Genomic DNA, 14,260 nt, shown 5'->3' with positions numbered 1-14,260 from the left:
TCAATGGTTGTCATTTTATTTGGGCATAATTTGGATTTGTTCAAGTTTTGAGCTAAAATTCTCCTAATATAATCGGACTGACTTCCTTGGATCAGAGTGCCTGTTTCTATGTGTCCTGTTTCTTAGATTACCTTAATGTTTGGAAATTAATGAAAGGCAAATGGCCTCGGTACTTTGAAAGGGGAGTCAAGTGAACAGTGAGGACTTGTTGATATCATGCATTCAATTGGAAAGGTTTGTCATTTTCAACATAGCCTACCTACATGTATACAAATGTATAGTTGTCTGATTTTCAAATTGTTACATTTTTATTTTCAACTGTTAATGGCATATTAAATTGTAATAAATGTTACAAATAAGGTCATGACATCCTAAAAAAAAGTAACATGTTTCATAGTGGTGTAGTAGCTTAAGCTAGTGTTCAAGGCACTGTGATTCAAATGGGATTTGGAAAAGACTAACCTATACTGAAAACTTTTTATTGTAATTGTTTCATTGTTTTTCTCAAGCTTTCTGTGCTTTAGAATGAACTGCACCCCCTAAATATACATCTAATCATATGATCATTTTGCACCAGCTCGAACAATGGAGGGCTTCAGCAACTCCAGAATCTTGGTCTTCAGCTCCCTGGCTTTCTCTGCATTCTCTCCCTCCTCTACTACCTGCAGACCCTTCAGGACAGACTGCAAGGCATCAGCGTTCTTCACTGAGTCCATCTGGTCCCGGTCAGCCCGGATCTCTTCCACCCAGTCCAGGTAGGCCTGAAGTAAACCAAGGTCATCTACAAAGTTTCCAATAATGCGGAGATCCGGCCTTCGTCGCTCTAGCTCCCTCAGCCTTCTCCTTCCTCCCTCTCCGATGTCATTCCCCGCAATGCTGATCAAACACACAACAATAGAAATGTAATTCTCTCCACACTCCAGTAGATGGCATGGCAGTGTGAACATGTTTCTGGAAACTGAACTCTTTGTACTTACGTCAGTGTCTTAAGAGAGGTGTTCTTGCTGAGGCAGTGGACAATGTTCTCTGTGCCCATCTCAGTGATGCCAGTGATGTCCAGGTAAAGTTCCTCCACTGTCGTGTTGTATTCCAGAGCATTCCACAGCTGCAAAACCCCTTCTGGACCCAGATTATTGCCACACATACTGCAGGACCAAAGGCATTCCATTCAATAATAGCATTCAGTCTATATAATTATATTTTAGGTGGTAAAATGTTCTTAAAGTAATACTTAATATTTAATATACTTACAACAGCTTCTTCACCTGGCATTCGCTTGATTTCAAAACAGCAGATTCTAAAATGGCTGCTTGTCTGTCAAGGCAGTTGTATCTCAAACTGAAAGAGATACTTGGAGTAAATAAAACATTTCGGAATGCATGTGTTTCATTAACTTTCATGTGGTGTTTAAAGTTAGTTGCTATCTTTGTTTTGTTATGCCTATTGTAATCACACATTATATATTGTATGTTGTATCATCACACTCACTAGAGAGATTCACAGCGATGAAGGATTGGACCCAGTCTGCTGAGTCCTCTGTTTCCGATGTTTGAGTAGCCTAGGTTGAGCTCCTCTAACTTGTGTGGGGAGAACTGCAGCACGTAATGCATTGCTGCACAGTCCACCACACTCAGCTTCATTTTGAACAGGTTCAGTTTCTTGATCTCTGGTGCTGCAGTGCTTGTAGCTTCTACCATGTGAAACTCCATTAGACAGTGGAGAAGATTCAGGGCATTTTGGTTACCCAGTACCCTGCCTTTAAACTGGGCCTGGAACCATAAACCTAGCTTCTTGGGGAGGCCATCCTGTTGCTCCATGGGGGTAAGGGCCAACCCCTCAAGCTGACCTGCCAGCCTTGCACGGAGAAGACCCATGAAGAAACGTGTGAACATGTGCAGGCTCTCCAGCTTTTCCACATCCAGGTCTTTATTTAGTAGAGGTACCGCAGTGGGGGATGATGGGAATTCACCAAAACACCAGAAATCCAGAGCCTGGATTATATCTTCCTGGTTGTCAAGGTTGATTGCGCAGTAAAGGGCAGCCAGATGCTCCTGAACAGTCAAGTGAAAGAAGGAAAACATGTCGCCTGTCTCTTCTTTAAGAGGCTGTAGGATGTTGAGGAAGGTGCTCTGTACTTCAGCAGGTGCAAGACCGTATTTCTCCAGATCTGCCCGGTCAAACAGGATCTTTCTGTTTAGAAGGTTTTCATAAGCCAATTTTCCAAGGCTGGTCAGTTGTTGTCTAGCCAGTGACAGGACCTCTGATTTTGGGGTGCTCCTCTCTGCCTTCCCCTTCAGTGCATGGTGCTTCACGGCTGTGAACAGGTAGCAAAAGTAAACCTCACTGACTGTTCTGGGTGGGTTCAGCTCCAGAGACTTTGAATCACCGTGATCATCTTGTTTCCCTGAGCTGAAAAACTCGGCCATAGCCGTGCAGATGATGTAGCAATAGAGAGGGATGAAGGACAGCACAAAGAGGTTGTCATTGCTCAGGACATAATCATAGACTTTGTCAGCTACTTCCTTGTCTTTGAAGAACTTTGAAGTGTACTCCTTCACCTGCTGTTCTTCAAAGCCCAGTACCATGCAACATCTCTGGAAGAAACGCTTGGGTGCTTCTGTAGAAGGCCTCATTGTGACAATCACTGATGCCTCTGGAAGAAGGCTCCCTTTGATCAGGGACACCATCAGCTCTGACACTGGCACTGTAGAGTTCACACCAATGTCACAGGTAGGAGCATTCCATCTGAGATGGAATTTGAACTCATCCAATCCATCGAGGATGAACAGCAAAGAGCTTGGTGAAGCAAAAAGGTCCGGTAGAACTGTCTTTAGATACAAGAAGCGTTCTCCAAGCAGATCGATTAAGCTCAATGGCACTTCAATCAGATTGAGCTCTCTGAAGCGCAGGTCAAAGATGCAGGTGAAATTGCGCATGTTCTTCCCCAACGCCCACTCATAGACCAGTCTCTGTACTGCTACACTCTTTCCGATGCCAGCAATACCTTTCACTTTAACCCTTTTTGGTGGCCTCCCTGTTGGGCCTCCCTGGGGGCTAAGGAGGTGACGTGGCTGTATGCGCTGGCAGGCCTGGTGGACATAGATGCGTGCACGCCGACTGGCTAGGTCAAAGTACTCATGTTGGCTGCTGTCAATGAATTCATAGTCTTCTGTCAAAAAGAGATCTGTATAGCGGATCTCGATGTGAGATGCAGAGTTTGAAGCATTTCCCTCACCCTCGGAGTAGCATTTTAGTTGCTCTGTGCGTTTCAAAAGAGTAGTTTTGTGGGCAGAAATTGGAACTGTAGTTGACAACACAAAATCACAAGCAATTTATGTCAATGGATTTTCTTTTCACATAGCTTGTTAAAGATGGAGTGCTGTGATTTTGTTTTACTTTTTCTGTTTTGTATGTGTGGAGTTACTCATATCCTTACTAATTATCCTTACTAATAATAGACCCAAGGTGTGGTTAGAATATTCAAATACTGTATGTCTTCCCTGTGTATTTTTGAGGGGTGCCGCGCTAGCCCCTCCTATACACAGGTTTAATGTTTGTCTTTAGTTCAAAGTTTTTTTACACTTTCTGTACACAAATCTTAGTAATCTTAGTAGCTGGTGATCATGTTTTACGGGGTTAAAAAAAATCACGGCACTCCATCTTTAAGCAGTTCTGATCAAAGACAATATTGGGAGAAAATGGTAAAAAAAAATGTTTTTTACATACCTCTGATATTGGCTGACTTTATGCTCCTGCGAGGTTTCAACTCTTTTTTAACTGCATTATCCAAAAGATAATTTGAATTGTCATAACATGCTAAATGTAATTCAAAATTATTAATTCAATATTTAATTAATTTATTCTACAAATGAATATATGACATGTCTTTCATTTATAGTGGTACTAGGAGGAACTAACTTCCCATGATGCATGAGTAAGGACATTTACCTTCAGTGGTTACGGTGAAACCTTTACTCTTCTTCCCCGTGAATAGCTTAGCAATTCGGCCTTTAGATCTTTTGTCTGTAGTAAGGAAAAAAAGATGCTGCCATTATAAACATACAGTATACTGTACAACTTTAGTTGACAATTACCCTATTGCACTTGCACAATAACATCTTTGCTTGGGTTATGGCACTGAAATTGGCAAGACATCAGAGTATCTGAATTGCACCCTGTAAATAATTTTCCTTCAATACTTCTGCTCATGCAGTAAATCTTTGTCTCAATTCCAATCCCTTATTGTTCTGATTGCTTGGTTTTGAAAAAAAACATTAGGGCTTAAGTTGTCCTGGAAGCAAGGCAAAATGAGATGCCAGTAAAATCTAATGATCTACCCATATTGCAGGATGTCTTCTATCAATTTAAATGACTAGAATTTCGGCCCCCTTCGGGGGCCTCATCCCAGTGTCGTTGCAGCGCAATATGGGAAGAAAGAAATAGCGGGAGGTGACAGACTCCACTTCATGTTTCAGCTGTGTTTTTAAACTCAGTAGTGTGCCCTGCACACAGCGCACACTCGCAATTGCAGCTGGCGATGTGTGGATAAATCACTGAGATTTGGGAAATGTGTTCTGAATGGGCCTGAATATATGTGTGTAGGCTGCAACAATGATTTCATAAAGTGTAGTTTAGTTTGAACAGGCAACTAATGTAGTGATAGATTAATTGAATGGGCCTGAATAGATAGATAGATTTCTTTATTTTTGTGTCATGCACCAAAGGCGCCCAGCCCACATGGGCTTACAGGACACACCATATCATTGCATTCAATATTGCATTGTGTACAATAAACAGATATGTTTTGTTGATATTCCCTTTTTTTTTTACACAAACAAAAGATTCCACTTCATGTTTCAGCTGTGTTTTTAAACTCAGTAGTGTGCCCTGCACACAGCGCACACTCGCAATTGCAGCTGGAGGGCGACGCGACACACACACACACACACACACACACACACACACACACACACACACACACAGAGAGCGATGTGTGGATAAATCACTGAGATTTGGGAAATGCGCACGCAAGCACAGAATGCACGGCGTTACAGGATTGTATAGGTCACCAGTTTTGGTGTGACACACACGGCTTCCACATTTAGCTTCATACTGGGTGAAAGTGTCGTTATATAGGCGAGTAATAATTGCGGCTGGAGGGCGACGCGACAGCGACACACACACACACACACACACAGGGCGATGTAGTAAATATAGGCGAGTATTAATAATGTGCATGGATAGTGCGTGAGTTTGGGTTCAAATCTGCGCACACTCGCAATTGCAGCTGGAGGGCGACGCGCCACACACACACACACACAGGATGTGATTTGGGAAAAGCACTGAAAGAACAAACGATGCACGGGCGTGCAAGCGATTAAGCACGCACAGGCAAATGTTTACACACACACACACACACACAAACACACACACACACACACACACGATGTGATTTGGGAAAAGCACAGAAAGAACAAACGATGCACGGGCGTGCAAATGATTAAGCACGCACAGAAGCACGCACAGGCAAATGTTTGGAGAAGCTGAGAAGCACACGCATGGAACATGCTGTGATTAGAGACTGACACGGGAGTGGATTTCCACTCCTGTCGTGTCCCACTCCCACAGAAAAAATCCTGTCCTGTCCCAATCCTGGACCAATGTAAAAATAAAATTCCTGTCCTGTCCCACTCCTGTAGAATGACTCCTGATCCCATCCCGCTCCCACTCGAGATGACTCCCACTCCCATCCCGCTCCTGTTTTTTTTTTTTTTTTTTTTAAATACCGCATTGTGCCGATTATAGACCACTCCAATAATAAGATGACCCCCATTTTTAAAGACTAATTAGTGAAAAAAGTACATTGAAATTCAATTAGTCTAGTCCCCGTCCCCGATAACAAAATAAATAGTGTTATATTCAGCACAATATGGTAAGTTAGTCATTAAGGCAATGGATGGCGTTCTTTTTTTTTTTTAAGAGTATTGTTTCATGCCATTAAACAATGTGGCACCAGGAACAGTTAACGTGGTAAATGTAATGTTATATTATATATATACCATACGGCATATAATTCCTTAATCCAGTGTAAACAACAATCTTCAAAGGCCCCAACACATAATACCTTACCATACCTTGCTATGGTGGAATGTATGTCAGTTAAAAAACAAAACATTGGTCAGTCACACCACGCCTATGGTAACAGTACCTTAGTTGAATAAACCCAAACATGGTATTTAATGTTTTATTTTATTAAGACATTGTTTCCTTCTCTCAGTCCCTGTCGCAGGGTAAACAAAACGTCATATAGCACATGGCTAATTGTACCGTGCCAGGGAGGAGGAGGAGGCGGAGCGGCTGTAACTTTCTCCAGGCCAATAATGGATTTAATCATTCCAAAAAGGTCTCTCCATTCATTGCTACGGTCGACATGCTCGTCTCACTGTAACTCGCTTTTAGTTTTGACTAACGCAAGCGCAAAGCAAAGCTACTGCTGCGCTGTGCAGAAGAGCCATTTAAGTTGAAGTGAATGCGCAAGATGTGCGACATTGAGGGGGCAGAAAACTGAGCGCTCGAGCACTGTTCATGCAGCCTGGAGTTCAGAGGAGTGGGACTATAGCTGGAGTTTGATAGTTGAGATTGTAGAGCTTGTAGATCTGTCTGTTTTTGCAGCTCCGGTGTCAGGGTAACAATAAGAAATTATAGGCAGAGATGAAGTGAAGTTGAACAGCCAAGCAGCAGCAAGCTACGCTACGCTAAGCTAAGCTAACATCACCACCACCATGGCTGGTGTTGTGTTAGCTTAGCAGCGAAGCCTTAGCTTCTTGCAATGCCATAGCGTTCTCACTGCGGTCTCACGGTTATGTGGGCTGCTGCTTGGAGAGGAGAGGGGTTTCTACAGGCGGCTCAGCGGCTGCTATGACCGTCCGGTACAGTGGGTCGGTCACACACAGCACAGAGGAGCAGTGAAAGGGGGAGGAGGCTCTGTGCTGGTGGAGAGTTTGGCAAACATGACGATTTTGACGTCACAGAAAGTTGTCCCATGGGATCGTGTGGTGATGTAAAACAATATTTATAGAGTAATTAAGACATTTCTTTCAATTAAATGTAGCCTATATGTATTCTGGGAGTGTGCCGAATTTATTTTGCATATAGAGATGTGTGGTAAAAGTGTGGTTCGGTCGGAGAAAGCTGTTGGATAAACGGCCACTGTGCTTATGTACCCCTGTCTATTAGGGTAGCAGGATGAGTAAGCATCTATGACAAAGGGCCATGAAAATATGACCTTTTAAAAAAAAGTGGTCATGTGGCTCAACTTGCCCCAGGTAAGGGATAAGTTGATCCAAGTCGAGGGGTAAGTTGAACCACATGGTATTTTAATGTTAAAAGCTTAAAGTTGAACAGATAATGTATTCACTTATCGATAATAATATAATAACAGTTTTCCCTTTTATTTATTTGTTTATTTATTATTGAAACAATATTAAGACAATTAAATAAAGTTTGTTATTCAGAACCTTATATTTGCAATATTGTTAATACAATATTGCAAACTTGTATGTGCATGCAAATTAAAGGCCATTCAGTATAATTTGAGTAGCAAAGACTTAATAAAAAAAATTGACTCAATTTACTCATTTTAGAAAACAATTACTAGAATAAGCTACTTCCGACAATTTATTTGCTAAATGATTCACATGGTTCTATCCATTGGCAAATCATCAACGTGTATGATATTACATTTTAGACCTAGGTACATTTTGCTTTGTATAACAGTCATTTTACATGATGTGTCGAAGTTTTACTTTGACCGACAAAAACAGTTTTTTGTGTAAAAGAATGCTTTCTACTTTCCTCATGTGCTTCCCAACTTCACAGCCAGGTGTAAATGATGGATGCTTACTAGATTTAAGGTCACATGGCAACATAGTTTTCTAGATAAAGGGGGTGGTTCAACATACTCGCTCATCTTACCCCATTCTCCCCTACAATTTGTCTGTGTTAAAACCTAAACTATATTATTTTCCTAATAGGTGCAGAGATCATAAATATATCTTGCTATTGTAGCCTTACTCTACCTTCAAGTTGAACAGGAACAGGCTCCAGCTTTGTGTCTGTCTCATCTCTGCAGTGTCTCTCCACCCAAGCCTGAAGATCCTCGCAGTAATAATCCTGCACCTCCCTCAGCACTTGCAAGAAACTTTGGCTACTCTCCTCGCTGGCACACACTGCCTCCAGGGCCTGCGCCACAGCATTTGAAGGTGACCGCTCCAGCAGAGACAGGTAGAGACTGGAGGAGAGCACATTGGCGTCACGTAGCCAACGCAGCAATGGTGCCGGGTGGTCACGGGTCCAGTTCAGCAGCAAGTCTCTCTGAGATCGGAGTAGCTGCTGGGTTGAGCTCATGGTTTATAGGAACGGTGTCACTGTCAAGAATGAATGTTGATTATATGTAACTACATTCTTTTGAACTTTTTTACCCCTCCCTCCCCCAGAGTTCCTGCTCTGAAAGAGCCACAACCCATTAACAATGAAATAAAAGGCTCAATCTTGTCTTTAAGAAAGTTTAGGCTAATAAGTCAAACCCACACATAAAGAAGTGGGTATAAATTAGCTTTGCATCATAATCTGCTACAGTCCCTCAATTAAAAATCTCTTGTCTCTTGCAGAGTATGCTATGCTAAACTATCAGAAAAACTTTTAACCTCATTACAGAGTCTGTAATGAGGTCTGTAATACAGACCCACACCCTGAATGTAAACCATACCATAAAGAAAAGAGAAAACACAAATGAATGAATGTGTTTAACATACTTAGCTAGAAAAGATAATGCATCGATCCACTTCCCCCATAGTCCGTGTTCTACTTGCCTGTCTTGCTTGTAGTATAGAGAGGATTTATTCTGTGCTGGAAGGAGGAGTGTCAAGGCTTGGACACCAATTCAACAGAGTCTAGAGTCCATAGTTTATATAATATGTTATATAGTATGACCCTGATTGCATTCTTTTATTGGAACATTGAAAAACATTAATTTGTGTGGCGTGACAAATGTTTTACAGTTTGTTTTATCTTTACATTTTAATATTTTGCATTAATATTGTTTCAGTAACATCCTACATACTGTAATAATAGTGGTTGTAAAAACTTTTGAAATGTCACAACATTTTCAACAGAATTAATGTCGCACAACTAGTGGTTAGGTTTTTGATTCAGTCGGAGAAATTGCAAATAGCTGGGCAAGTAGGAAAAACCCTGGCATGAGTGACTCATTCAGTGTCATGAGTTATCTCACATTTCTGCTGTAGTCTGTCTTTCAGTTGCAAACTTTTACAATGGATAATTCCATCAATTGAACTACTGACCTTTTTAAAAAAGAAAAAAAAGCAGTCAAAATGAGGTGAATTAATTTCTAAATAATCTAAATATTGTCTGTCCCCCAGTAAGATACTGCAAGTTTAAGAGGACAGATGAACAGGACAGAAGATGCCTATCCACAAAGGCAAATGAAACCAATCACAACTTCCTCTTCCTGCGACTTTGTCTCCTCGCCTGTCTGTTGGCTGAGTGGTGTTGCAGTCATGCATCTGGACACGATGTTTCTTGTATGTCCTGTGATTTTTGGTGAGTGTGTTCATTCTATTGGTTTTTAATTTCAATGTCGACTATTGACTGGCCTTAATTGTATATTACAACAGATACAAATCATGCTAAATTGAAATTTACTGCAAGAGATGTAGGGGAATAATGTATTTCTTTCTAAGCTGAAATGTTAATTGTTTGATGCAGGTTTTTAAAGTACAGGTATAGGACACTGCTCATCGGATAGGTCCACATTATTATGTTTTCAAAGACAATTATTTCTATTTTAATAAGGCACTGCACATAACCCAGTGTAAAAAAAAGAAAAACATGCGTGCTAAAGTTGCTGCCGAATCACATAGTGAAGAGGATGCTGTTTCTCCTTTCTAAAAATACATCTGTTGTGAAACATATTTCATTGTGGCACATTAGATTAACACTACTTGACAATTTGATACATTAATTTAACCGCTTAAGCCCTATGTTATTACTGTATACACACTCACACATTGTAATAGCAAATAGCTATTGTCATACATCCAATAAAATTGGGCTTAAGCGTCAAGTAGTGTTAATCTGCTTCATGTACATTTGATACTTAGTTCCATGCACTGTGCGGTGTGTCCATGTCCACTTAATAGTCATACAAACATTACCTTTATTGTGGTTGTGTCCTCTCTGTCATAGCATCAGCCTTTTGGACAGGCGCCCAGGCTGTGTCCCCAAAACCCTCTGTCCCTGAGCGTGTGCACGCCCTGGCGGGCTCCTGCGTGGTCATACCCTGCTCTTTTACTCCTCTAGCTCCTCACGCTGCCAGGGGGAGGGTGGATGTCAGGCTGAGGTTCAAAGCCAAAGGTGGCACCTACTTGTTCCCTCTCCGCAGCACAGCTTTCAACAGTGAGGACGGAAGTCAAGTGAGCAGGGACTTCCAGGGTCGCACGGCCCTTTACGGACGCATGGCAGATGGAGACTGCTCTGTGAAGATGGAAAGGGTCAGCATGGATGACTCTCACCTCTTTGAGGTAGCACTGAAAGATAGAGATGATGACTGGGGGAGGCCAAGTAACTTAATCTTGGAAGTTTCAGGTGAGTGGGAGAAAGCCCCCCAACAGTCTATCGCACGCGCACACACACACACACACACACACACACACACACACACACACACACACACACACACACACACACACACACACACACACACACACACACACAGTTCGCATAAACATGTTAAATAAACAATTTATTTGAAAATAACTATTGAAGTGATTAGCCTGTTGTGAAGTCTCTGTTACAGCATGTTTATTAGTTATACATTGATACCTAAAATTCAGTCTGTATGCATTCCTACTATTCCTTGAGTTAACAATGTATTGTAAATATATTTAATTAATTTATGTGCAATTAATTAACCTTAAATAATATAAAGATAATGAAAATAATGGAACCAATCTGGTCATCGTGGACAGATACCCCAGAGCCTCCTGTCATCAGTGGCATACAATCAGCCACAGAAGGACAGTTGGTGACCCTGAACTGCACCGTCAGCAATTATTGTCCTATCGAACCTCCTGCACTCTTGTGGCACTGGGAAAGAGGATTCCTGCAGGGAAATGGCAGTGATCATGGGGAAAAGGAGGTGCTACATCCCCAGTTGCCCAGTCCTATGATAGTGGCCTCTTTGTCCTTTATCGCCTCATACCATGTAAAACCCAGGCTCCGCTGTGAGGCCACCTATCCAAGCAACAACATAAAATCAGCTTTGAAGGATCTTCACGTAACATGTAATGTAACCATTTTGATTACTATTGTCTTTTTTGTGTCATTTTTCTATGATATCATAATTAATTTGTGTAAAACATTATTGCAGGTAATGTTTTGCTGTTCATTGTTTTAAAATAAATATTTATACAATACCCCTCTCTGCGTACTCTCCAGTTCCTCCGAAAGATGTGAAGGTTCAGGTTCAGACCTTGACCGTGCTGGAGGGGGCCACAGCGTTGCTGAGCTGCTCCTGTAAAGCTGACCCCCCTGTGTCAGACTACCACTGGTCCTACACCCAGCACGGGGTCACTGTGAAGCTTCACCGGCGCACGTCACACATGGTCCGCTTGTACAACGTGACGCGAGACATACGGGTCCGCTGCTCAGCTCGAAACATGATTGGTCAAGGAGAGTCCCATCCTACGCCGTTAAGTGTGCAATGTAATTCTGCAGTACCTTCATTACATACAATTCAATTTAATATTTCCAACAGGGCTTTCAAGTAAATCAGTGGCTCACAAAGTAACGGGTGGCACATTATACTTATTCCAGATGATTATTTGACACAGCTTTACATCACTTCCTATGATTGAAGTGCAGTAAACTTGAACACCTTACAGAGGCTAATTCTTTAGTTTGGTTGTGGTGGGTATCACTTGTCTTAAAGCAATATAATCCCCCCATCACTGACTAATACAACACCCTCTTTCTCATATACTTTCTCTTCCCAGACAAGCCAGCCATCCTCCATCTGTCATCCTTCTGTGCCGTTGAGGGTTTGGTGGTGCAATGTCAATGTTCAGTTGACTCCTACCCCAGGCCAGCAGTCACCTGGAGTGTTAATGGGAGTGTGCCCCCTAGTGGTTACAACATGTCAGTGACATCTGATCATGGAACTCAAACAGCTTCACTCAGGGGCCACGTGTTCAAGCCATTTTTTTACAGTCTATGGTTCAAGCCTGTGAGGGTGGTTTGCTTTGCTGTGAATGCGTTGGGCAATGACTCCCTCACCCTGTTTCAGGGAGAAGAAGGTGTGTTCTAAACCCGTTCACCCCATCCATCTACAACTGTATCTACAGTATCTATTTTATCTATCCATATATCTGTAGCCTACAGCCTACTCTGTATAATAATAATTAACCCATATCATTAAATATTGTTTTCTAGCACTTTTGCCAGGCAACCGATACTGTACCTTGTACTGTACTGTACCAAGACACATCTTTTTAAAGGGTAACTAAATTATACTGAGATGAAAAGAAAGACATGCTGACAACAATATCCTGATCCACTGCACTTTGTTTTCTTTTTTGTCGTCAATGTGCAGTGATGGGCTCTTTGTTGTGGTTGGTGATAGCAGCTGGGGCCATCAGCCTGATCATCATATTCTTAATTTCATTTCGTGTCCTGTTATATTGCCGAAGGAAGCCTGGAAAGTAAGGAGCTATGCAATGCCGCCATGTACCGTAGTAGGCCTACATTACAGTTAATTTGTCACAGGTGTTGGCCAAATTGGAATTGAATTGGTTTTATTGATCCTTTCAGACATGTCCTCAGTAGACCTCCACCAGTCTACCCAGGAGAAATGGGGATCTATCAGGACCGGATGCCCCTCTACATCAACTGCACAGAAGTGACCAACATTTACAACAATGGCAGCTATCAGCTTGTATACCAGAACTGCACCCCTCTGTTTGTCCGCACTAAACAGGTAGAGTATATGGATGACCTTACATTATAGCCGGCTGCAGAGAGGCCATATAGAGAAAATCATAATTGTGCCTCCCTGATTTCATGATTAATGTGTCCCTTATCCAGACTCGCCCAATAGGTAGAAGGGGAGGGGAGAGACGAATGGGTGAGAGGAGAGGAGGAGAAAGAAGAGTGAGACCCGTTGGTTCCCGGGTTAGAGCTACGCAAGCGACACATAGCAGCACGACTACACCTGAAACTGAGACGGCCATCTACCTGGAAATACTCTGAGCTCCACACAGGACTTGTCACATACCCTCACACAACTTATGAATACACATTTACCCTTTGTTAATGTTCTTGTTTTGGTTTAAAGTGCTTAGTACTACATCACAATTTAATAAAGTGCTACATCAGAGGATCCGTGATGGCTAAAACCATGTTCATCAACAGTGATGTTGATGACAAGATCTCCCTTGTGACTCATCAGTGCATCCATGGCAATGCTCCCCCCTACCTCAAAGAACTTCTCAAACCACAACCCTCTATTCCAACCAACCTCCTCCTTGCCCTCATGACCAATCTCCGCACCATGGGCGACCGGGCATTCAGCTACAATTCCCTGCAATCTACCGATGATTTTTTTAAATGGACTCAAAACAAAAAAAATTAACAAAGCGTTTCCTCCTTCTATTTTTTTTAAGGTCATTTACAATATGCCTTAATACTTTTTACCCCAAGAAGGGTTTTATGTTGCCAAATGTTTTTTGTTATTTTCGATGTCATTGTTTTTAAACCATGTAGCATGTGCATTACAAATAAAATATTTGTAATTACAATACAAATATTAATATTAATATTATTACAATAATATTACAATATTTTGTAATTTGTAAATATTTGTATTATTATTATTATTATTATTATTATTATTATTAATCAGTGTCTTTCATCCAGTCAGACTGACCCTTACACCTGATGCACTGGTGTGTTTTGTTTCACTAGTTTATCTTTGATGATGAATAACTGTTCAGTAACTGCATGCACAGCACACATAATCACTCGTAATGTCTTCAATTCGAATTTCAAGTTTTAAAAGAATTAAGTCAGTATTGTTGTCACTGTTGAGAGATGACTTCACTGTACTTAACAGTTGTGTCCACTGTCCAGGCAATTCCTCCTTAATGTCGGTAGGGGGCGACTAACCTCACGTCAACAGCAAATC

General features: G+C 41.6%; 2 protein-coding genes across 2 annotated transcripts; one reads left to right on the top strand and one right to left on the bottom strand.

Annotated features, from left to right (window-relative positions):
* Window positions 1–563: 563 nt before the first annotated feature.
* LOC308318573 (NACHT, LRR and PYD domains-containing protein 12-like) lies at window positions 564–8,841 on the bottom strand (the record flags this gene model as incomplete). Its single annotated transcript, XM_080768189.1, has 8 exons — window positions 8,814–8,841; window positions 8,079–8,426; window positions 3,943–4,023; window positions 3,727–3,777; window positions 1,489–3,301; window positions 1,252–1,338; window positions 978–1,145; window positions 564–876 (listed from the first exon to the last, which is right to left on the bottom strand). The coding sequence occupies exons 2-8, from the start codon at window positions 8,404–8,406 to the stop codon at window positions 564–566; spliced, it is 2,841 nt and encodes a 946-aa protein (XP_080624315.1). The 5' UTR covers window positions 8,407–8,426; window positions 8,814–8,841.
* A 703-nt stretch (window positions 8,842–9,544) lies between these two features.
* LOC308318347 (myelin-associated glycoprotein) lies at window positions 9,545–13,840 on the top strand. Its single transcript, XM_080767870.1, has 8 exons — window positions 9,545–9,621; window positions 10,267–10,665; window positions 11,049–11,363; window positions 11,518–11,784; window positions 12,075–12,374; window positions 12,671–12,779; window positions 12,889–13,054; window positions 13,162–13,840. The coding sequence occupies exons 1-8, from the start codon at window positions 9,579–9,581 to the stop codon at window positions 13,324–13,326; spliced, it is 1,764 nt and encodes a 587-aa protein (XP_080623996.1). The 5' UTR covers window positions 9,545–9,578; the 3' UTR covers window positions 13,327–13,840.
* Window positions 13,841–14,260: the final 420 nt, after the last annotated feature.

The sequence above is a fragment of the Protomyctophum bolini genome (assembly GCF_963924005.1).
Source record: "Protomyctophum bolini genome assembly, chromosome: 7".
Classification (NCBI taxonomy): Eukaryota; Metazoa; Chordata; class Actinopteri; order Myctophiformes; family Myctophidae; genus Protomyctophum; species Protomyctophum bolini.
This window is presented reverse-complemented; position numbering and strand designations above follow the sequence as displayed.